The sequence below is a fragment of the Balaenoptera physalus genome (assembly GCF_965194825.1).
Source record: "Balaenoptera physalus genome assembly, chromosome: 12".
Classification (NCBI taxonomy): Eukaryota; Metazoa; Chordata; class Mammalia; order Artiodactyla; family Balaenopteridae; genus Balaenoptera; species Balaenoptera physalus.
Window position 1 is genome coordinate 76385253 of NC_138897.1, and position 22194 is coordinate 76407446.

Consider the following 22194-nt stretch of genomic DNA (forward strand, 5'->3'; position numbering starts at 1 on the left):
CGCGGGGCGGGGCCGGCGGGGCTGCTGGCGCGGCTGGACGGGCGGCGCTTGCAGAATCCCGGGGACGGTTGCTGAGCGGGCTTGGTATCCCGGTCGCGGCGCCTTCCGCCTGACCGCTCCTAGTCCATCTGTTGGATCCCGAACGACCTAAGCTGAGCCCGTGCCGGACGGGCGGGCCGGACTAAGAGGTGGGTGTGTGGACCTCCGGGCGGCAGCAGGACCCCCGACGGGTCCGAGGGTGGAACCCGGATAGGTGGACTCCCAGGGTTCTGGGACTCCTGAACCTGCGAGCCCCCACCCATCCACAGGGGCTCTAACCCATGCGATAAAGTTCTGAGACCTGGGGGAAGGACGCTCACGGACCTCCAGGAGGCTCTACGACCCCCAGGGGTGCTAGTCTGTGGGGGCAGAAACCCTGAGGAAGCTCCTACATTCCTCTGAGACCCCTCGGAATCTTCGGGGACCTCACACTGTGTGACGGGGAGCCATAGAACTGGAGTGGAGCAGCGGCGGGAATCCCTGAGGAGAAAGAGACTTCCCTGGGAGTCCTAGATTCTGCATTAGGGACCCCTGCCCCTCAGAAGACATGGGAGAACTCAGAGTGTCCACAGAACCCAAGTCTGGCGATTGCTAAGTGAAGGACCCCAGCAGAGGGCGGCTGGGAGGTTGCTACCTGTCCGAGCCTACAGGGATGGGAAAAGCAAGCAGCGACTTGAACAGGCAGAGTCCGAAGAACCCCAACTGTGTGGACTAGGACCTCCCCCAGACCCATTCACCGGATGGGATGACTCGACAAGTGACTGTTCTGGGGAGGGGGAAGGGATGACTGAGTGATGAATCAACAGAAGCGGGGGCAATCCAGGGGCCATTTCAGTCACCATACATTAACTAAGCACCTACGGTGTGTCATGCTGTGGGCCCTCAAATTCCAGAAAGACATTAGGGCTGCAGGGGGAAGGAAAGAGCTACACTGGGAGGCTGGGCCAGGATTTAGGGGGCCATTTTGATAGGCAGTGATAGAGCAAGAGGGAGTGTCCTGAGCCCCTGAGGGCACTTTGGAAGGGGACTTCAGAAGCTAGAGGTGGCCAAGATTAAATCCATTCCCTGCCCTCTGGGTCTTTGGGATCCTCCTTCCCCCATGACAATCCTCTGGTCCTCTCCAATCCTGTTTGCCTAAGTCCAGAAGCTGGACGGATCAGTTTCTGAAGGCTCTTCCAGCTGGGGAACTGAATTCTAAGTGTGTGAACTGGCAGGAGGAGTGGGGTGCCTGGACACCTGGCTTCATTAGGTCAGGGCAGTTGGCATCAGGGGGAGGGTGGGAAAGGGAGGAGTGGAGAGGGGTGTGTACAGAGGGTTGTCCTCAAGAATTAGAAGACAGAATGTTACCTCCAATGGCTTAAGTTACCTGGGGGAATGAGAGTGGCAAAGGCAGCAAGGACTTGGATATAGGTTTAGCCCATAGCCAGAGGCTGAGCTTTTGGGGTGAGTGGGGGCTGGGCAGGCCCTGGGGATGGGTGGTTGGGGCAGGAAGCTGTGGAGTGTGATGGTCACCCCCTGGTGGTGAGCACAGCTTGGGTGGGCCTTGCTGGGCCCTAGCTTCACAATCCAGGTCCCTACCCTCCCTGTTTGATGCTTAGATATGGCAAGGGCCCAGCTTAGGCCACACAGCAAGCTAGCAGTCCAGCTGGCTGGATGGAACCAGGGACTCCTACTCTTGGTTTGTTGAGTTTTCCAGCACACTACCCTAGGGCAGAGGGCACCTCCCAGCCAGGAGTCACATCACATATAAGGATCAGACACCAATGGATAATCACGGGTTAGAGGGGGAAACTGAGGCACAAAGCCCAAGTGTCTGTGGTTTCTAGAGGCCCCAGAAGGCCTGATTCATGTCTGTCCCCTGCAGAATTCCCTGAGCTGGTGTCAGCTTCCAAAGGCACTGGGGAACTCACCAGGAGGGGACGGACGGAGCTAGGGGCCAGCAAGATGGCGGACGAAACATTAGCTGGGCTGGATGAGGGAGCCTTGCGGAAGCTGGTAAGTGGTTCCATTATCCCTACTATGAGGACAGACAAGACAGGCCAGAGAGGCAGGGCCTGTCCAGGATACCTCTCAGCTGACAAGAGGAGGTGATGGGGGAGGGCGCAGGAGAAGGGCTCCGGGGAACAGGGCTAGGCCTGTTCCGCGTGGCCGATGCAGAGGCCCTGGTGGCATGTGCTTGTCCATGCCAGGTGCTGAGGCCTTGTTCCTCCCAGCCCCCCACTGCCACCACCTGTTTAAATAGTAACTGGTGAGGACTCACCCATGTGCAGTCACAGGTGTGGGGAGGCTGGATTTGCCTCTCTCAAGCAACAGCCTGGGCAGTACCCACCCCTGGAGGCTGGCCCAATGATAACAGTAGCAGCAATGATTAATAAGCCAGGGCACAGCAGGGAGCAGTCTGGGCGCTAAGCACACCATCTCACAGAATGGTTACAGTAGCTCCAAGAGCCAGGAGGACACTGTGGCTCAGAGAGGTGAAATCACCTGCCCAAGGGCACCCAGCTCGGAAAAGGGTGTGCCAGGATCCAAACAAACCCCAAAAGGGGTCATGGGGTACCAAGAGACCTGGATAAGTCAAGTCCAGAAGAGCCCATAGAGACAGGGCTTGGGGACCCTTATGAACACTGTGACTTCTAATCTGTCATTTTTCCCACTCGGAGCCTGTTTCTTTATCTGTAAAATAGGAGGTGGGGGGAATGTGTGTGAACATAATATTTAGGCCCTACAGTTGGCATGGGCATGGAATGAGGTGTAGGCCCAGATCCTGGCATGGAAGAAGGATGGGCCCACTCTATCCCCTTTCCCCAGCTTCTTCTTGAAGCCCGCCCTCCCCCCCAACACACATACCGTGCACAGAGAGGATGTGGGGCAATATAGCAGGGCAGGCATGTGCCCACCAGCAAGGGCAGGGCGCACTGGAACTGGAAGAGGGGCCAGAGCTCCACCCCCCAGCCCCTGACCCTTGTCCAGGGGGTAAATTAAAGATTTACCTTCCCTGGGAGAAGGCAAATGACCCACCCCACCCCCATACCATTCCTCTGGAGGCAGGGGCTGGAGCCAGCTAGCTAGTGCCCAGCCACTGCCATCATCTACCCAAGGCACTTGGCCTCTGTGTCCTCGGACAGCACCTTAAACTTTGGGTGTCTGCCACCGCCACAGGCGCTGTGTGCAGCCTGAGGGAGATGGGTTTCCAAAGGGTCCCACCACGTCAGCTCGACCTCCCATCAGGAAGTCAGAATCCTAATGTGGTAGTGGAGAGAAAGCCAAGTCTTTGCTCATCCCCTTCTCTAGGGGTCCACTCTGAGGCTCAGGGTTCTCCAGCTGCCACCCCCCACCCCATGCGGGTTTGGGTGCTGGAAAAGGGTTTCAGAGAAGCCGGAGCATTGGCTGTAGTCCGCCCCCCCAACCCCGGCCCCCTCCCTGGGAAAGGACTAGCAAGACCCCGCCCCTCGTCACCGGACCCCGGAGGTCTTTCCCATTTCGGGACCGGGGTCCTCCACCGCCGGGCGCCCGCCATTACTGCGCCCCAGCGCTGCCGAGGGTCCCGCCCCGCGCGCCGGCCTCCTGGAAGGAACTGGGGCGTCCGGAGCCGGGCTCCTCCCCACGGGGCCGGGCCTTATAAGGGAAAGCTGACCAGCGCCCCAGCGTCCGGCCGATTTGGGGACCTGGGGACCCGCTCCCAACCTCGGCTCCTGCACATTCCTGCGAACAGGGAGGGGGGCTCTGCGGGATGGGGACACCTGGGCACACGAGCACCACGTGCTCCTCCGCCACATATCGGGACGCCCTCCGCCTCGGTCCCGGGTTCGAGATCGGGCTCCGACACTCACTAGCTGGGTGACCTGCGGAAGCTGCTTAAGTCTGTGAACCTGGGTTTCCTCTCTGTAGCTGGGGATATTAAAGCAGGCGGAACCTGCGCGGCTTCCTGTCCTGCTGGCTCCGGGCTGGGCGCCTTGCACGGGGCTGCGTGGGAGAGGCGTGGGCGGTGCAGGCGGCTACGGTGGCGGGGCCCGCGGGCCTTCAGCGCCCCCTGGCTAGGCCACGCTTCACTGCCGGCCGGTCCCCCATCGGTCAACTGGAGGAGCTGGGACTGAGCGAATGCCTGGAAAGTCTCCTCCGTAGTGCTGGTGGGGAGACTGAGGCCCAGGAAGACGCCGGGGCCTGTCAGACGCCCCCAGCAGCGAGGGTACAAAGTACCCGGAGGCCCGGCCCCCCCGGGAAGAGGAAGCACCCTCTTTCCTCCCAGGAGAATTTCACTGGGCAGTTTCGGAAACCCCCCCATCTCCTTCCCTTTCCCCCAGTGGACAATGGCGCTTTGTACTTCCTTCCCTCCCAACAACAGCCCCCTCCACTCAGGATGGTGGGGCCTGAGAGGACGGGGAACACAGGACACACATCAGGGACACTGTGGGCGGACCTTTGTCTCCAGGCCCAAAAGGAAGGGTCGTGCGGGAGGGTGACCAGAGGGATGAGGTTCTTCATTCCCCAACCCTGCCCCACCCACTCGGGGGATCAGACAGAGGCTCCCATTTTCCAGAGGGGGACACTGAGGCTCCCAGGGGTTGCAGAAGTGACCAAGTTCCCACATCAAGCTTTTTTCAGGGAGGAGAACCCCATCTCTGGAGCCCAGGGGGTTGGGAAGGGACACACGGGAGACAAAGGGCTAGTCATTGCATCTCTGAGACTCTTTACCCTCTGCACAGGAGGGGCTGGACCAGCTGTCCCCTCAGGCCCGGAATCTCCTAGTGTACCACGGAGGGCTCAGGGCCTGAGTCAAGGCTAGGACTGAGGGTGGGAAGGTGAGCCTTCTCCACCCCCGCACATGATAGGCCCCCTTAAGCCCCAGGGCATCTCTAGTCCAGGCTGGAAGGGTCCTCGATACAGTACAAGGATCTTCAAGGTACCCACCATAGCAGACAGACCCCAGCCACAGAGATATCCTCAGCCCAGGGAAGGCCCCGGAGTCATGGAAACCTGGGTTCAAATCCTGGCTCAGGTCACTTGACCATAAGCAAATCACTTCCCCCTGAGCCTCAGTTTCCTCATCTGTCAAATGGGAATAATAAATTGCCTAGGGTTTCTGTGAAGTTAGGACAAGTAAGGTGCTCAGCACAGGATCCGGCACATGGTTTCTCAGTAAATGTTACAGATGCCTCTGGGTATCTTGCCCTCACTTGCCCTCACTTCTCTCTCTCCCCTCCTGACTGGCTGGAACCAACCATACATAGCTCCGCAAGGCGGGGGGGACCCCGAGTCACTGCTCCCATCCTCACCCACTACCCTAAAGGGAGGCCATTGTCCCGTCTGACAAATGAGATGTTAACCAAGACCAGGGATGTTAAGGATATGATCCTGACCACCCAGCCAGGACTGGATTGGGGCTGGAGCCAGCTGGGGGTCCTGGCTTGAGCCTTCCGGGGGCCCTCCCATATCTCCTCAGGAATGTGAAGACTGAAGGCTCCCTGGAGGGCTCTGTCACTTGTCTCTACCCTCTTCAGACTGGGACAAGTGAGCTCATGGCTAAGCTGGGCCAGCCCACACTCCCTGCTGAAACCTTTCCCCCTCCCACCAGGTTCCCCCGTGGAGCAGGAAGGAATGATGGGAGAGGAGGCTAAAAAGGAAGGGAGTAGAGGGTTCCTGGGCCTACCCCTGAATGATTTGGGGGTGGGGGCAGAGGAAATCACTTTGCCTATACTTGCTCCCACCTGGCGCACACCCACACTGGAGGCTTATTTCTGCCATTATCTTCCTGGGGGCCCTGGGCCTGTCCTCTCTCCCTTGAGCCACAGAGGCTCTGTAGGGGGTAGAGGAGTGAGGGGGGCAACAGGATTGGCTGACTGCCCAGAGAAGGTGCCCTTTCCTGGACCTGGTTAGACCAGCCACCCCCAATTTCCCAGGGAGTGACAGGCTAAGAAGCTGGTGGGAGCACCTGTCCCCCATGGACACCCTCTCTAGGGCCCTGGGTGGACCCTAGTGCAGCTGCCTTATCTGTCTGGGGTGTTGGCCCTCCCACTCTGAGCCCCGGCCCCTTTGCCCCTTCAGTGGTGGCTAGAGCAGGACCAGTGCAGGGAGAACAATAGCCCCCAGCCAGGCGGGGAGCTATGACTCCTGAGGGCCTGCCCCTGCCTCAGTTTCCCCATCTGTCCAATGTGGACAAGGCTGCCACCCATCAACAGGGCTGTGGTACTTTGGGAGTCTCTCGTGCTCACAGCTGGATTCCAGCAGCCCAATCACCCTTCCCTCCCCAGGGACACTGTTAGGGGCCCATAGGATAGCCTGCCTCCTCCTGCCACAACTCTCTGGCTCTTGGGGGTTTGATGAAGGGCTCTGAGAGGCAGGAGTCGAGTCACAGGAATGAACGCCTGACTTGGCACCTGGCACAGGTGGGTGGTTGCTGGCTGCCCACTCTGTGAATCTTAGTCCACGGTGGGCTGTCCAGAAGCCCTCGCTGCATGATCTGAGTCTCCCCCTGAGACCAAGTTTGGGTGGGCAGGCAGGCACATGACAGGCTTGGGGCAGAGGGAGTGGAGACAGACCACTCATTGTGCCCCAGGCTGAGCCGTGGGCGGCCAGTGCCCGCCCTCCCTCCCTGGCAGCCAAAATGACCTGCCCTTCACCACCCCTTGCCCTGCAGCTGGAGGTCACAGCAGATCTGGCAGAGCGGCGGCGCATCCGCTCAGCCATCCGGGAGCTGCAGCGGCAGGAGCTGGAGCGCGAGGAGGAGGCCCTGGCATCCAAGCGCTTCCGTGCCGAGCGGCAGGACAACAAGGAGAACTGGCTGCAGTGAGTGGCGAGGGGTTGGACATGCAGGTGGGGCTGAATGTGCCAGGGCTCAGCTCGTGTTGTACAGGCAGGCATGAGCCAGGTGTCTGCTGCCCATCTGGGTGTGCAAATGGCAGCACAGGCATGCATTTGGAGTACACAGGGATGTTGGTGGGCACGGACCACGTGCCGGTCATGGTGTCCTGGCCACACCCATGTGATATTAGCGCTCAGGTCCATGGGCGTGCATGTGCCAGTGTGTAGCCAGAGGGTGTGCACAGCTACCTGCCCCTCTGCCAAGGTTCCAGGTACCCTGTCCTGGCCTCCGCCCTCAGCCCACATCCTCCATGACCTGGCCCTGGCAATGGAGGTTATAGTCATGGTGTCCCTGTAGCTCTCAGCAGCGGGAGGCTGAGCAGCGGGCTGCTCTGGCACGGCTGGCAGGACGGCTGGAGTCCATGAGTGATGTGGAGGAGCTGACCACACTGGTGAGGCCTGGGCCAGGGCAGGGGATGGGGGCAGGGCAGGTGAAGACCTGCACTCCACACACCCGTGGCCCACCCCTCACCTACAGCTGCGAGGCGCTGCTGAGTACGAGGAACGCAAGCTGATCCGAGCTGCTATCCGCCGCGTACGGGCCCAGGAGATTGAGGGTACGTGCCCTGCCCTGGCCCCACCCCTGCCCTGCTGCATGCTGCCCCCAGCAACCCCCTCACCCTGACCCCCTGCCACTCACCTGACACTTTTCCCTTTCCCTCCAGCCGCCACATTGGCTGGAAGGTTGTGCAGCGGGCGTCCCAACAGTGGCTCAAGAGAGGACAGCAAGGGGCGGGCAGCACACAGGCTGAACCGGTGTGAGGTAAGGGGTGTGGGCAAGGTCCTGTGCCCATGGATGCCAACAGCACAGAGCGCCTGTGTGTCTTTGCTAGATGGGTACTTAACTGAGGGGTCCCCCAGCTTGTGTTTGGGGGACAGTGGGACTCTATGTCAGGCCTCTGCCCACTCTCCCAGGCAACTTCTGGTCACATGTCTCCACTCCAGAGTTTGTCTCTACCCAGGCCTCCCCCGCAAAGCCAGCTTGTCTACACTGCTCCCAGGTTCCTGACTGTCTCTCATTACCACCCTGTTGACCTCCCTGCTGGCCTCCCCGCTTCCACGCCTACCTTCTACCCCCACGCTGGCCATCCAGCCTCCACTCAGCAGACAGAGGGATCTCCCTGAAATGAAAATCAGACCCTGGTACTTGCCCAGCTTAAACCATCCGAAGCTGCCCCTCCCCTTCCGGACAGCCCACATCCTTACCTTGGCTTATCAGGTCCTGCTGTCAGGGGCCAGTGTCAGCTCTGTTCTCCAGGGAGTGTGGGTGAGAGGTCGGGTCGTGCAGGTTCCCTAAGTGGCCAGCAGAGGCCGCTGGGTTCCTGGTCCTGGCAGGACTAGACTACCCACTAACCCCGCAATTAACCAGGCAGAGGCCAGGGGTCAGGGGCCTCCACGCCAGAAATCAATTAAGTCTGGGAGTCCCCAGCAGGTCTCCTGCTGTCCCCAACCCCTGCCATTAGGATCTGGTCATCTCTGAACTGCCCTTGACTAGGCAGTGCCAAGAGGTTGGGAAGTGGGGATCAAAGACCGCCCATGGTGTGCCAGTGACCGTGCTTGTGCAGATGTGCCTGCAGGAAACCGTGTCCAGCCCCTCTGCTTTGCATGCCCTGCCCTGGGTGCCTGCCAGCCTGGAGAGCCTTGGCCACATCCTGTGGGTCTCCCACGGGTCTCCCGCAGGTGCCGAAGCCAGAGGAACAGGAGCAGCAGGCAGAGGTCCCAGAGCCAACCCCGACCCCCAGTGGCACCAGCTATGACGTGACCACAGTGACACTACTGCTTCGGGCCCCACCTGGGGGCACACCCAGCTCACCTGCCTCAGCCGACAGTTCACCCACCACTACCTCTCCTGAGCCTCCACTGGAGCCTGCCGAGGCCCCATGCCCTGCCACTGAGGCTCTGGGCAGCCCCGAGCCACCTCCCAGCCCGCCCAGGGCTGCCAGCCCTGAGCCCCAGGAGCCTCCAGCCACCCCCAGCACGGAGGGGCAGGTGGTCAACAAGGTGAGTCTAGATGAGGGGCAGGGATGCCAGGCGGGTGAGCTCCCCAGTCTGGGAGTCAGGCCCTGCCCATGCCGTGTCTCCCCTGCAGCTTCTGCGTGGCCCCACAGAGCCCCCTGCTGCCCACGGCCCTACCAAAGGTCCCTCCGACACAAAGAGAGCAGGTAGGGTTCCAGCAGAGATAGCTAGGGGCATCTGCCTCCCTGGGCCTCCCCTTCCCTGCCTGGAAAATGGGTTCTCATGCCTAGATGGCTCCAGTGCCCTCAGGTCCAGGCAGGCTCTGACACGCCTCCCACTGCTCCTGAGGTGTCCCCGCCCCCGCCCACTCCCCCACCCATGGCCAGAGGCCTCCCTGCAGCCTTGAAAGGCAACAGGCCTCAGGCACATTCTTTTCCCCAATAAGGGAGTGCGCCCATCTCCCAGCTGGAGCCGTGGGCAGTGCTGGCCAGGGGGGTGTCCACCATCCCCATCAGCAGGGAGAATCTGGGCACCCTTCCTCCAGCCCAAGCCTAGCCCCAGCCCCCAGGACTGTCCAAGTTATCCCGGGGTCGGGGAATGAGGGGCCTGTAAGAGAGACGCAGCTGAGTGGGGAGGCCAGGAGCTGTGGGAGGTGCAGGATGGGCTGGGGAGGCTGGGGAGGTTGAGGTGCAGGAAGGGGTTGGGAGGCTGAGGAGGTGTGGAAGAGAGGACTATGAGAGGTGGACCCCACCATCCACTCCTCTCTCTGCTCCCACATGGCCGCCACCGCCTTCCCATGCTGCCAGACCTAGCTGGCCCTCGCCCCTGCCAACGCTCCCTGTCTGTGCTGAGCCCCCGCCAGCCAGTCCAGAACCGAGGTACTGCCAGTTCCCACAACCCCGGGCTCTGGGCAGTCCCTGTCCCATCCAACCACTGACAGCCCTCCTGTCCCTTCTAGAGCCTACCCCCCTTGCCAGTGGACCTTCCCCGTTCCAGCGGGCTGGCTCCGTACGGGACCGTGTGCGCAAGTTCACATCCGATTCTCCTATGGCTGCTGGGCTCCAGGAAGGCCCACTCCGGGCAGCCCTAGGTCCCTCGACCCCTGCAAGGCTCCCAGGCTCCTCCCACATCAGCACCACCCCTGCCTCCTCCTCCAGTGGCCCCTCCTCACAGGGCCCCAGTAACACCTCCTCCCAGTTCAACAAGGATCAGCGAGGAACAGCTCGGCCCCTGGCCCAGCTTCAGAGCTGCCCCAGGGAGGAGGGCCCCAGGGGGCGGGGCTTGGCTGTCAGGCCCCTTGAAAACAGAGCAGGGGGGCCCATGGCCCGCTCAGAGGCGCCCAGTGCCCCGCTAGCCGTGGCCGTGGGCACTGCTGAGCCAGGGGCCAGTATGAAGACCACATTCACCATCGAGATCAAGGATGGCCGGGGCCAGGCCTCCACGGGCCGGGTGCTGCTGCCCACAGGCAACCAGAGGGCAGGTAGGCCTCCCCACTGCCTCCCCACTGCTGGGGATGACTGCCTGCAGCCACCCAGCTCTGCACATAGGACAGGTGCTGTGGTCAGGGCTCAGGGTGTCTCCAAAGGGTGCACTGGGAGCGACGGGCGCCATCAACCTGGACTGGCATTACCCTCACCCCACCTGATCCTGACCGTAGTCCTTCTCCCTATCCAGAACTGACGCTGGGGCTGCGGGCGCCCCCCACCCTCCTTAGCACCAGCAGTGGGGGCAAGAGCACCATCACCCATATCAGCAGCCCTGGGAACCTGGCTCGGCTGGGCAGTGTCACTCACGTCACCAGCTTCAGCCATGCCTCCCCTGGTAGCCGAGGAGGCTGCAGCATTAAGGTGAGCCCTTCCTCACCCCACCAGCCTCACCATCAGCCACCTCATGTAGACTGCTTCAGGGTGCAGGGCTCTCAGGGCTCCTCTGCTCTGCTCTTCCCCTACTGCACACACGGGAAACTGAGGCCCACAGAGAGAAGGTGACCACAGTCCACAGCCAGTTGGTGGCAGAGCTAGGGCCAGACCCTCGCCTATCAGCCACTAGACATGTCAGAAGCTCACTCTGTACTGGCCTTAAGCTTCCCACATGATGATCTCTGGTCCTTACTCCAGAATTGGTCGGTTCATTCCTCGTGAACAGATGGGAAAACTGAGGCTCAGAGAAGGGTAATAAGGGCTTGCCCCCTCTTCCTGTAGCAGCCCCAGTGGCCCTGCTCCCAGCCTATACTGAACCTCAGCCCCAAGGTGCAGAGCCTCTCATCTGCTCATCCAAGATCAGCCCGGCCCGTTAGGAGATTGGAGATTAGTGATTACCATCTGCGTCAACATCTCGGGGTGGGGGGTGCTCGGCAGAAGCACTGAGGGGGGACAGGCAAGGGGGTGCCAGTCAGGTGAGGCAGCAGCCTAGCAGGTGCCACGGGAACTGAATCTGCCGCACCCTTCCATTATTCATTCTGGAGCCCGGGATCAGCTGGCTGGGAGCTCAGCCTGGGAAGGGATCCCCAGCTGGCCGCCCAGCTGCCCAGGTAATGGCCTCTGTGCTGTTCCAGGGGCTGAATGGGACTTTGAGGTGAAAGGGCTAGAGCCAGCTTTGGGCTTTCTCAAGGGTGACAGGGAGAGGGTGGGGGCAGGAAAGCACCCTTCCGCTCACAGAGCAGGACCTAACTGCTCTCTGCCAAGGGAGTGAGGAGAGGGTGGCTGAGGCCCTTGGGGTGGATGGGAGGTGCCACAGGGAGTGCCGGGTATGACCACCTACTTGCCTCAGTTTCCCCAACCAGAACCAAGGGGAGGCAGATCGTGTGCCTGTAATGCACTTGCTCAGAGTCTGTGGTTGGATCTGAGCACCAGAGGCAGGCAGAGGACATTTATCTCAGGGACAAGGCACTTGCTACTGCAGATTGCTTGAAGTCCCGCCTCTGTGTGCCTCCATTGCCCCCATCGGTTCAAGGCTTTCTAAAACAGCATGGCATGATGACAGAGGACGCAGGCTCTGGAGTCTGGCAGATTGGGTCCTCACGGCTAATGCACATGGTGGCCCAGACAGGCCCATGCCTTGCTCCCTGCCTCAGTTTCCCCACCTATGGGGCATGGGGCCCCGGCCTCGGCAGTCCTTCAGAACCTGTGCAGACTTGCTGTACTGCCAGTCTGTGATTTCTGCAGGGCCAGGGCCAGGCCTGGCGGTCCGCCTGCTTGGGCAGGCTACCCCTCCCCCACTGCCCCCTCCAGAGGGAGCCCAGAATAGGTTTCTATTTGGGCTACAGCCTCAGCTGGCAGGTGGCGGGCTGGGAGGCCAGCAGGGGCGGGGCAGGCCCACTGCCCTTGCCTTCGCCCTCAGGCCAGCTGCAAAGACTGACTCTGCCAGACAGAAGCAGCAGTCCCTACCACTGCCCCCTTCGTCACCCCACCGTAGAGCCCCCACCATCACCATGCCGGGGGTACCGGGGCCCATGTCTGAGCTGGCCGCAGCCCTCGAGGAGAGATTGGGCCGGGCGTTGGAGGAGCTGCAGGCAGTGGCGGAGGCAGGCCGGGCGGCAGTGACCCAGGCAGCTGAGGCAGCTGCCTCGGCTGTGGAGCCGGTGGCCAGGGCAGCTGAAGAGCTGCGGGCGGAGACAGCAGCGCTGAGCCGGCGGCTGGATGCGCTGGGCAGGCAGGTGGAGGTGCTGAGCCTGCGGCTGGGGGTCCCGCTTGTGCCTGACCTTGAGCCCGAGCTGGAGCCCAGTGAGCTGCTCCTGGCTGCTGCCGACCCTGAGGCCCTCTTCCAGGCGGCCGAGGATGCTGGGACCCCTGTGGCCCACCCGCCTGCCTTCAGCACCCGCCGCCGCTCCTCTGCAAGCCCTGCCCACAGCAGCAGTCTCGTAAGTCCTTACGGGCTGCAGGGAGGCGGGTGGTTTTGAGCCAGGCTCTGCCTCTGCTCAGTGACCCTAGGTGGCCTACCACCTTCTCTGAGCCTCAGTTTACCTATCTGTACAGGGGACTGGGGCACTAGCGCTCCAAGACTGAGGCGAGATGGTGCCAGGCTCCTGGCCCTGAGGCACACGTGGCAGCTGCCCTGGCAGCCCCTGGCCGGGGCCCAGCCTCCAGCCCCACCCCCACTCCCTGCCCCTGCCAGGCCGAGCCTCCCTGAAGCAGCTGCCACCTCGGCTCTCCTTACCCTTACAGCAAATAGAGAGGCCCTGCCAGGAGGGAAGGGGCTCTGATAGTTGGGCTGGGGGCTTGTCTGCAAGGGGCTGGGAAGATGCCCTGGGAGGGGTGGGGGGCTAGGTTGGGGTTGGAGGCCCCTTAGTGGGTGATTCATGCTAGGGGGTGTGGGGAGCAGGGGCGAGCTTCAGAGAGGACTTGGCTCTGGGCAGCCCCGGTCAGACACCTGGTCAGGAGCCTATGGGCCCTGGTCCAGCTCCCTTGGTGTGTTGAGGGCGGGCATGTGCTGCCTGGGCACTGGCCCAGGAGGACCCAGGCTTTGGGAACAGGCAGGACAGAGAACAGCCTGCCTGGGAGGGGACTGGGAATGAAGCCGCAGAAGGAACTCAGATTCAGGAGTTAGGCTAGCTTCAGCTCAGATCCCAGTCTGCATCACACTTACAGAAGGACTGTGGGCAAGTCATGCAGCTACCCTGAGCCTCAGTTTTCCCTTCTGTTAAATAGGGACAGTAAAATACCTAGTGTTCATACAGTGCTCACCACTGAATGGAAATCACCATTATTGCCTCCCTTAATTGTATTAAGACAGTTGTGGGTACATGGGAAGCCCTACAACAAGGCTCTCAGTGCCTCTTCTGTGAGCCTGACATCAACATGGTCATCCTTGGGCAGGCAGTCCAGCTGGCTAGTGGTATTTCAAAGGCTGTGCCAGAAGCCCCAGGGCCTGGCCCTCTGTCCTTTGGGGCATGGTTGGTTTCATTTACATCCCTGCTTAAAGTCCATGCCCTCTCCCCACCACACAGATGGAGCCAGAACCAGCAGAGCCCCCCTCTGCAGCAGTGGAGGTGGCCAATGGCGCTGAGCAGACACGCGTGGACAAAGCACCAGAGAGGCGGAGCCCTCTGAGCGCCGAGGAGCTGATGGCCATTGAGGATGAGAGTGTCCTGGACAAGATGGTATGGCCAGATCTGGTGGACTGGGGGTTGGCAGGGGCCGGGGCCAGCAGGCACCAGATAGGCAATGACAGGGACTCTGTCTGCAGCTGGATCAGACTACGGACTTTGAGGAGCGGAAGCTCATCCGGGCTGCGCTACGTGAGCTCCGACAAAGGAAGAGAGGTAGAGAGCCCGATGCCCTGCCCCTAGATCCAGCTGCTCCCCTCACTGGGGTCCATTCGTGGACAATCCGGCTCAGTAACGCCCTCCCCAGCTTCTTCTCTAGACTCAGCGTCTCCTTTTCTAGACCCAGCTCTTCCCTTGCCTCCTTCCCCCAGATCCAGCTGCTCCGTTCCCTAGCTGCTTCTCTCCCGCTTCCTAGACCCAGAACCAGCTTCTCTTCTCCTTCCTAGACCCAGTTACTCTCTCCCCCAGCTACTCCTCCTTGCTTCTCCAACTTCTGTCAAGTACTCCTTCCCTGAATCCAGATACTCCTTCTCCCAGCTGCTTCTCTCTCCTCAAGGTCCACTGATGACCACCTTAGCCTCTGCCTCCTCCCTGCTTCCCCTTCCCTGAACACAGCTACTTCCTCCCCGGACCCAGCTATTCCTTCTTCCAGATTCTAGATTCATTTGCTTCTCCAGATACTATCAATTACTCCCACTCTGGATCTAGCTGCTTCCTGCAGGGCCCATGGATGGCCACCCAGCCTCTATGCCCACCCACCTGCTTCTTCTTTAGGCCCAGTTACCCCCTTTGTCAGCTTCTCTCCCAACTACCCTTTCCCTGGATCGAACTGCTTCTCAGATACCTACAATCACTCCGTCCGTGGATTTAGATATTTCTTCCTCTAGCTGCTCTTCTCCCTGCTAAGACCTATTTGAAGGCCCACTCAGCTACTGCCCTGACTCAGCTTCTCCTTCCCTGGCCTCTGCTGCTTCCTCCCTAGATGGAGATACTCCCTCTGGACTCAGCTACTCATTCCCACAGAAACTCCCTTCTTGGATCCAAATACTCTCCCTTTGAGTTCAACTATTCCATGTCCCCTTGTTTCTGAGTGCACCACACCCCGCCATTCCCTCCCAAGTTATAGCTACCCCCTCACCCCCAGCTACTCCTAGAGAGGGCCGTTGTCCCCTGTGTCTTCAGTATTGCTAACAAGTTGCCCTCCACCCCATCTGTGTGCCCCGTGTGCCCGTGCATATGTGCTTTGTGGGCGATGGTGGCCTTCTGGGCATGCGTGGGGCATTCCCCGCCCAGACCAGCGGGACAAGGAACGGGAACGGCGGCTGCAAGAGACACGGGCCCGGCCAGGGGAGGGCCGTGGCAACACGGCCACCAAGACCGCCACGCGACACAGCCAACAGACAGCCGACGGCTCAGCTGTCAGCACTGTCACCAAGACCGAGCGGCTCGTCCACTCCAGTAAGGGGCCGAGCAGGGCTCAGGGCTCAGGGTGGGAACATGTCTACCTTGCTGGGCCCTGTGCCCCTCACACCCTTTCTCTCATCCCTGCCCCTGCAGATGATGGCAGACGGACGGCCCGCACCACCACGGTGGAGTCGAGTTTTGTGAGGCGCTCAGAGAGTAAGGCCGCCTGGCATCTTCTCATGCCTGCCTGCCAGCCCACCTTCCTCAAACTCTCTCTTCGAACTTCCATCTGTGTGTCTCTCTGTCCAGCCATCACTTTCTCTTCTCTGCCTGTGGCTGCCTCCATCCCTCTACCAGCCTCCTGCCCCATCTCCCACATCCAGCCCAGGACCTCACCCTGCTCCCCTTCCCCTTTTTTGCAGATGGTGGTGGCAGCACCATGATGCAAACTAAGACCTTTTCCTCTTCATCATCCAAGAGGATGGGCAGGTGAGCACAGGTACCCACTCCCAGACCACGGAGGAGTGTCTCAGGGGACCTCACTGCACACCCATTCTACAAGAAGGGGCACAGCCAGGGAGGGGCAGACTGGGAGTCAAACCACTCCTGCTTGCCTTGCCATCTCACCTAATTCTCAACCGCACCATGGGGGAGGCCAGAGATTTGCTCAGGGTCTTAGAGAAGCCTCCCCACCACACTGAGCTGCTGGTGGCACTGCCACTTCCCAGTGTCTGCAGACCACGTCCCATGTCACAGAGCATCTTTACATCTTAGCCCCATGAAGGTGGGATACACCCTATGTTATAGAGCATTTTGGGGCAGGTAGGATCAGAATTCAGGCTGGGAACCAGAGGGGTCCAGGAACTCTGAGTCAGAGACTTATGTTCAAGTCCTTGCGCTGCCCCCCATGCTCTCTGAAATCTAAGGCCAAAGGCCTCTGTTTCCTCATCTTCAGTGGAAGTGGTAAGAGTCCCTCCATACTCTTGTGAAGTTTAAAATGACACATAGAAAAGGCTCAACAGACACGAGCTATTATTATTATTACCATTACTATTATCACATTGGTTGTCATTATTAGTTGATAGGGCCCAGAATCTAAGCTCACCTGTAACCTGATGATACAATGAGCCTTCGCAGAAAACTCCCCAGGGTCCAAGTCTGTTGAAAAGAGCTTGGCTCCCATTTTCTTGTCGTTTGAGCCTCAGTCTACTCTTCTGTAAAATGGGTGTGATGAGAGCACCTCCCTTGCTGGCCGGCGTTGCCGGTGGTGAAGATACCGCAAGAGTGTAGGGTCTGGAGTGTGACAAGACCCCTCCCTTGACTCGTGGAGATCGAGGCTCAGGAGCGGCCCTCCTCGGCCCTAACAGTGGCATACCCACCCCTCAGTATCTTCGACCGAGAGGATGAGGCCAGCCCGCGGCCCGGCAGCCTAGCGGCGCTGGAGAAACGCCAAGCAGAGAAGAAGAAAGAGCTGATGAAGGCGCAGAGCCTGCCCAAGACCTCGGCCTCCCAGGCGCGCAAGGCCATGATTGAGAAGCTGGAGAAGGAAGGCGCCGCGTGGTGAGCAGCAGTGGGTGGTGCGGGGCCTAATGACCTCACGGGGCGGGGTCTGGACTGTGGTGGGCGGGGCCAGAGACGAGAAGGGAGCGGCTGGAGCTGTGGGGGGCGGGGCCTGAAGGTAAAGAAGGCGGGGCTGGGGCCTACTCGGTGGGCCGATGGAAGAGGCGCCCCTTGTAACCCGGCTCCCGACACCGCCCCCGCAGCAGCTCTGGCGGACCCCGCGCAGCTGTGCAGCGCTCCACCAGCTTCGGTGTCCCCAATGCCAACAGCATCAAGCAGATGTTGCTGGACTGGTGCCGAGCCAAGACGCGTGGCTACGAGGTGAGCTTTGTGAGACCAGGTGGCCAGGCGAGGGCCTCCTCACCCTCACAAGGCCCCAACTGCAGCTGTACCCTTCACAGCCACCATGTCTGGCAGGGAAGATGGGAATTCCTCTTCTGGGATGAAACAGGCTCATAGAGGACACATAACATGCCCTAGATTCCAGGATAAGTGATTAAGTGGCAGGGCCTAATGACAGCCCTTGGATGGTGGGCACGGTTCAGGGCCAGACCCCACCCTTAGAGTCCCCTCCTCATTGCTCTGTCGGAGGCACTGGGTAAATTTCTGTACATAAGGGAAGGAGTGATGAGGGCATGACCATGGCCTTAGCTGGGCGGTGCTGGGCCTCTTGGTCACTCTGTCCCCCTAAGCAGCAGACATGGGAGTTAACAAATTGAGTTGGAGGAGGCTACCTACTGTGCAACCTTGAGCAAGCTACAGGGCCTCTGAGCTCAGTTGCCCTAGATCTGGATTACCAAAACACTGGAGGGTGAGGACTTCCCCAGTGGTCCAGTGGTTAAGACTCCACACTTCCACTGCAGGGGGCATGGGTTTGATCCCTGATTGGGGAAGTTCTGCATGCATGCTGCATGGTGTGGTTAAAAAACAAAACAAAACAAACAAAACACTGGAAGGTGGAGGACATAGGGGAGCTGACCGGTCTTCCCACTACCCATAGCATGTGGACATCCAGAACTTCTCCTCGAGTTGGAGTGACGGGATGGCCTTCTGTGCCCTGGTGCACAACTTCTTCCCTGAGGCCTTCGATTATGGGCAGCTCAGCCCACAGAACCGGCGCCAGAACTTCGAGGTGGCCTTCTCATCTGCCGAGTAAGTGTGGGTCCCAGCCCTGCTGGTGTCAGCTGGGCATCTGGGGCTGGGCATCTGGGCCGGGCCCAGCTGCCCCGAGGCCCCCTGGAGCTGGTCAGCTGCACTGTCATTCAGCAGCTGAGACCCCCTTCCCCAGAAAGCCCCCATCCTCTTCTACCCCACCCACCTGTTGCTGAGCGTGCCAGGTGCCCGCCGGAACGAAGGAGCCAGAGGCCCGCCTACCAGCCCGGGCCAAGGCCCATCAGGTGGCCCTGTCCATATCCCCTCCATCCTCCCTCTGTCCCCTTCTCCCTCTATCTCTCCCTTTCTCTGTCCTGCTCTCCTCCCACTATCACCAGAGCTTCCTGCTCCCACGGGATCCCGGCTGGAGATTCCAAAAGGAGGATCCTGGCCCGGGCACCGTGCCCGCCCAGCCTATATAGGTGTTGCCAGAGGCTTATATAGGACATCAGCAAGCCCTCCACTTTGGAATCGTTGCCCCATCTGCTCACCTCACCCTCAGCACCCTCCTCCATTTGTCTTTCTCTATCTTTCTCTTTCTGGTTTCCCCCCGGATTTCTCCCTCTTTCTCCTCCCTCCACCTTCTCTCACGCCTCCCTCACCCCCCTCCCTGGGGCACAGCCCTCCTCTCCAACCTCAGCGCCAATGCCATCGCCCCCACCCCTTGTTCCCTCCCGCTTGCCCCGAGAGTTCTCTGCACCTGTGACTGATCTGGCCCCCCACCCCTGTCTGCATTGCACACCATTAGTGATGGGTAGTGAGCGGCACGTCCACAATGGGGAGGGGGCATGCGGGGGGCTGACAGACTGCAGCACTGAGAACGTAACTGAACTCATGTCTCTGTGTGTGTATGTGTGTGTCTCTCTCTTCTCCTCCCCTCTCTCTTCTCTGCCTCTTCCCCTGCTGCCCCACTCGGGCCCCGCCCCCCTGCCCCTTCCCGGCCCCCTACCCTCCCCAGGACCCATGCGGACTGCCCGCAGCTCCTGGACACAGAGGACATGGTGCGGCTTCGAGAGCCTGACTGGAAGTGCGTGTACACGTACATCCAGGAGTTCTACCGCTGTCTGGTCCAGAAGGGGCTGGTAAAAACCAAAAAGTCCTAACCCCTGCTGGGGTCCCACGGTGAGGAATGCCGCCTTGCTCCCCTGTCCCATTACGCTGCCCCGCCGGAATCTGCTCAGTGGGGCACAAAGAAAAGCTGGGGAAATGGCGGGAGTGGGGGTGGGGAAGCAGGGGGACCCTGAGAAGAGCTAGAAGGAGCCAGGCATGGCCTTAACTTCTGTTCAGGACCTCACAGTCAAGACTATTCTCCTCAATGGGCAGTGATGAGCCAGGTGGGCAGGACTGAGATGGAGGAAGCCCAGGAGGCCATGGGATCCCCGGGGAGATACCCGACCCAGCTGGCAGGTCCAGGACAGCTCTCAAAAAAGTGCAAACTAAGCTGGCATCTGAATGACAAGTTCAGGCTAAAAGAGGGAGAGGGAGTTCCAGGCAGAGGGATCAGCCAGTGCACAGGGGTGGGGTCGAGGGAGGTGGAGGGCATGGCACACCCAGGAAGGGAAGGAAGTTTATTTAGTCTGGATGTGAGGGGGAGGAAGGGGTCACAGTCAGGAGTCTGAACTTCCTTCTGAGGACAAGAGTCATAAAAGGTTTGCAAACAGAGAAGGGATGTATGTGGTCTGGTAGCATTGAAGAACAATCCTTGAGTGAGGCCTGGATGAGGGATGGGGAGGGAGGGGACGGACTAGACAGCTAGAGAAGCTTAAGCAGAGGGATGGGCTTTTTGATGGACCCATTGGGGAGGGAGAAGGAGGGTCAGGGAAGCCTCCCAGGCCTCCAGTTTGTGCACTGGGAAGTTGGGGGTGCCATGCTCCAAGCTGAGGAGCTCAGGAGCAAGGCCAGTTTAACAGGAAGTTATTTCTGGTGGGGGTCCTGGATCCCCAAGCCAGCTGTGGCATTTCCTGTCTGGTCATCTCACCTCAGGGCCACAGTAGAGAATTCAGATCCTGAGCTAACTGCCCATTACAGACCAGGAGCTCAGAGGAGAGAGGTGGGCTCAGAGTGTGCCAGGGGTTATTAGGTCAGAGCTAGGGCCAAAAACTGGAACTCCAGACTCCCCACCTTGTGGCTGTTTTCCTTGCCCCATCACTTTTCCCACCCATTTTGTAGGGAGAAGAAAAGACGAAGGCCCAGAGGGAGAAAGGGGATTGCCTAAAGTAATGTGAATCAGGGACAGAGCTAGCAGTGCACTCAGATGCCCCTTGGGGCCTGGAGCCATTGTGGGGGGCCGCCCACTCGTGCACACATATACTCAAAGAAGCTGTCCAGGTGAGGGAAAGATGGGCATGGTGCTGTCTCCAGGTCATATATGGACTTAGGAGCTGCTGCCCAGCAGGCCAGCCTGGAGGGAGAGGGGCCCAGTCCGGCCCTGTTCCAGTTGGAAAGTGTGACTCAGCCGTGCTGTTGCTCGAATTGCCTGGTGTTTGGCCTGTCACTGGGGCAGCTGGAGCCCTGAGCCGTGAGCCCCGGTGTAAACAATGGCTTTATAAGGTCTCCAGGGAAGACACCAGGGATGGGAGGGAGCTCCACTTTGGGAGAGGCCAGGATCCCTGGGGAGATAGCCACAGCTGGAAGAAGCTGCAGAGAGAGGCCGCCTCTTCACCATAGTACAGCTGAAACAAGCTGGGGCAGAGACGACCTCAAGGGCACATAGCACGTCAACAATAGAGTCAGAAACCTCTCACTCATCCTAGGTGCTTCCAAGGACTCAAATGAAGCAAAGAATGACTATTCTATTGCGGAAAAATGGGGAAACTGAGTCACAGGGCAGGGTTTTCTCTAGCTTCCACAGCTGGCCAGGAGTAGATCCTTGACAGAAACAGTTCTCCTGCTTCCCAGATTTCTTCCCCAAAGGAGTCCTGGTGAGCTGAGAGTAGGCCCCAGCCCTTACATTGTTTGACCTTGAAGGTCTGACCTTGAAGGCACAAGATGGAAGGTAGTCCTGGGCCCTTGGGTGTCTTGGGAACAGGAGCAATTCCTGCCCTCATGCCTTCCCTGCCAAAGGAAACTCAACAACATTGACAGTGCTAACTATATGCCAGGCATGGCACATAGGAGGGAGCAAGTCCTGCCCCTGAATGTGATGTAGTTGGTCCAGTTTGTACTGATTGGGACACTCATCTGCTTCCCCTGCTCTACCCAAGCGGGTAATAAGGGTTAAAGAACTGTTTCTCAGACATACACACACACCTCCCTGGCCACCATCTCACACAGCAGGGATGTCCCTTGAGGCAGATGGGGGTTCTCAGACTGCTCTACAGTAGGTACCAAGCCAGGGAGCTGGCAGATAATCCTGCGACCAGAGGGTCACTGGAGTGGGTCCTGGGTGCAGGGAAAGATTTGAGGCCCCTTGGGTACAACAGCCCAACTGAGAGGCTTGTGCCAGCTGGAGTGTGCCATTGAGGGTGAGAAGGAGGTGGCCCTCCAGAGAGAAGTGGGCGGGGTCTGGAGTGAGGACCTCCCCAGGGCTAGGGGTTGAGACCCCAACCCTGCGCTGGGTCTGCTGCACCTGGGCGCTGGGGTGGGGCAGGGACCTCCTCCTTCACCTCCACATGCCTTGGCCTTGCTCCCCACAGAGGTGCCTCCAGGCTTGGGTGGGTGGGGCCTGGGGCTTCTGCCTTCCTAGAAGGCTTTCCCCTCATTCAGTCGATCAGGAGTCGAGTTTATGGAAGACCAGCGGGCTGCCGCGTTGTAAAGACCTCTGGGTAGAGGGTCGCCGCAAGAGTCGGGGCCGGCACTGACAACCACCCCCGTGCCTCCCTTCCCGCAGGATGCTGGTGGACTGCGTACCCCTCGTGGAGGTGGAGGACATGATGATCATGGGCAAGAAGCCCGACCCCAAGTGCGTTTTCACCTACGTGCAGTCGCTCTACAACCACCTGCGGCGCCACGAGCTGCGCCTGCACGGCAAGAATGTCTAGCTTCCCCGCCGCCCGCAAGGCCGCAGCGGCAAGCTGCCCCCACCATCCAGGCACCGTCCCCTCCCTGTGCGCCTGCCCACCGCTGCCCTGTCTGTCGCGACACCTTCCCACGCATACACACGCAGCGTTTTGATAAATTATTGGTTTTCAACGACCCTGATTCCTCTCTGCTTCCCTTGGGGGGGCTGAATGGAGGGCAGC

General features: G+C 60.0%; 1 protein-coding gene across 9 annotated transcripts; it reads left to right on the forward strand.

Annotated features, from left to right (window-relative positions):
• Window positions 1–41: 41 nt before the first annotated feature.
• SMTN (smoothelin) lies at window positions 42–22147 on the forward strand. 9 transcript variants are annotated; one of them, XM_082417282.1, is made up of 21 exons: window positions 42–188; window positions 1904–2034; window positions 6674–6822; window positions 7196–7289; window positions 7376–7454; window positions 7563–7660; window positions 8578–8898; window positions 8987–9059; window positions 9660–9731; window positions 9812–10333; window positions 10528–10700; window positions 13799–13951; window positions 14038–14113; window positions 15191–15355; window positions 15455–15517; window positions 15724–15790; window positions 16688–16861; window positions 17065–17182; window positions 17862–18013; window positions 18972–19040; window positions 21843–22147. In XM_082417282.1, exons 2-21 carry the CDS (start codon window positions 1984–1986, stop codon window positions 21991–21993), a joined length of 2820 nt encoding a protein of 939 aa, XP_082273408.1. In that variant the 5' UTR covers window positions 42–188; window positions 1904–1983; the 3' UTR covers window positions 21994–22147. The 9 variants fall into 9 exon arrangements, with proteins under 9 accessions (XP_082273408.1, XP_082273401.1, XP_082273404.1 ...); XM_082417276.1 differs by having other exon boundaries at window positions 44–188; window positions 18972–19135; XM_082417275.1 differs by lacking the exon at window positions 18972–19040 and having other exon boundaries at window positions 17068–17182.
• Window positions 22148–22194: the final 47 nt, after the last annotated feature.

Coding starts and splice junctions, on each gene's coding strand:
- SMTN (XM_082417282.1), top strand. CDS start 1,984: ATGGCGGACGAAACATTAGCTGGGCTGGATGAGGGAGCCTTGCGGAAG. Junction 7,455..7,562: donor ACGGGCCCAGGAGATTGAGG/GTACGTGCCCTG, acceptor CTTTCCCTCCAG/CCGCCACATTGGCTGGAAGG. Junction 15,356..15,454: donor CGAGCGGCTCGTCCACTCCA/GTAAGGGGCCGA, acceptor CTGCCCCTGCAG/ATGATGGCAGACGGACGGCC.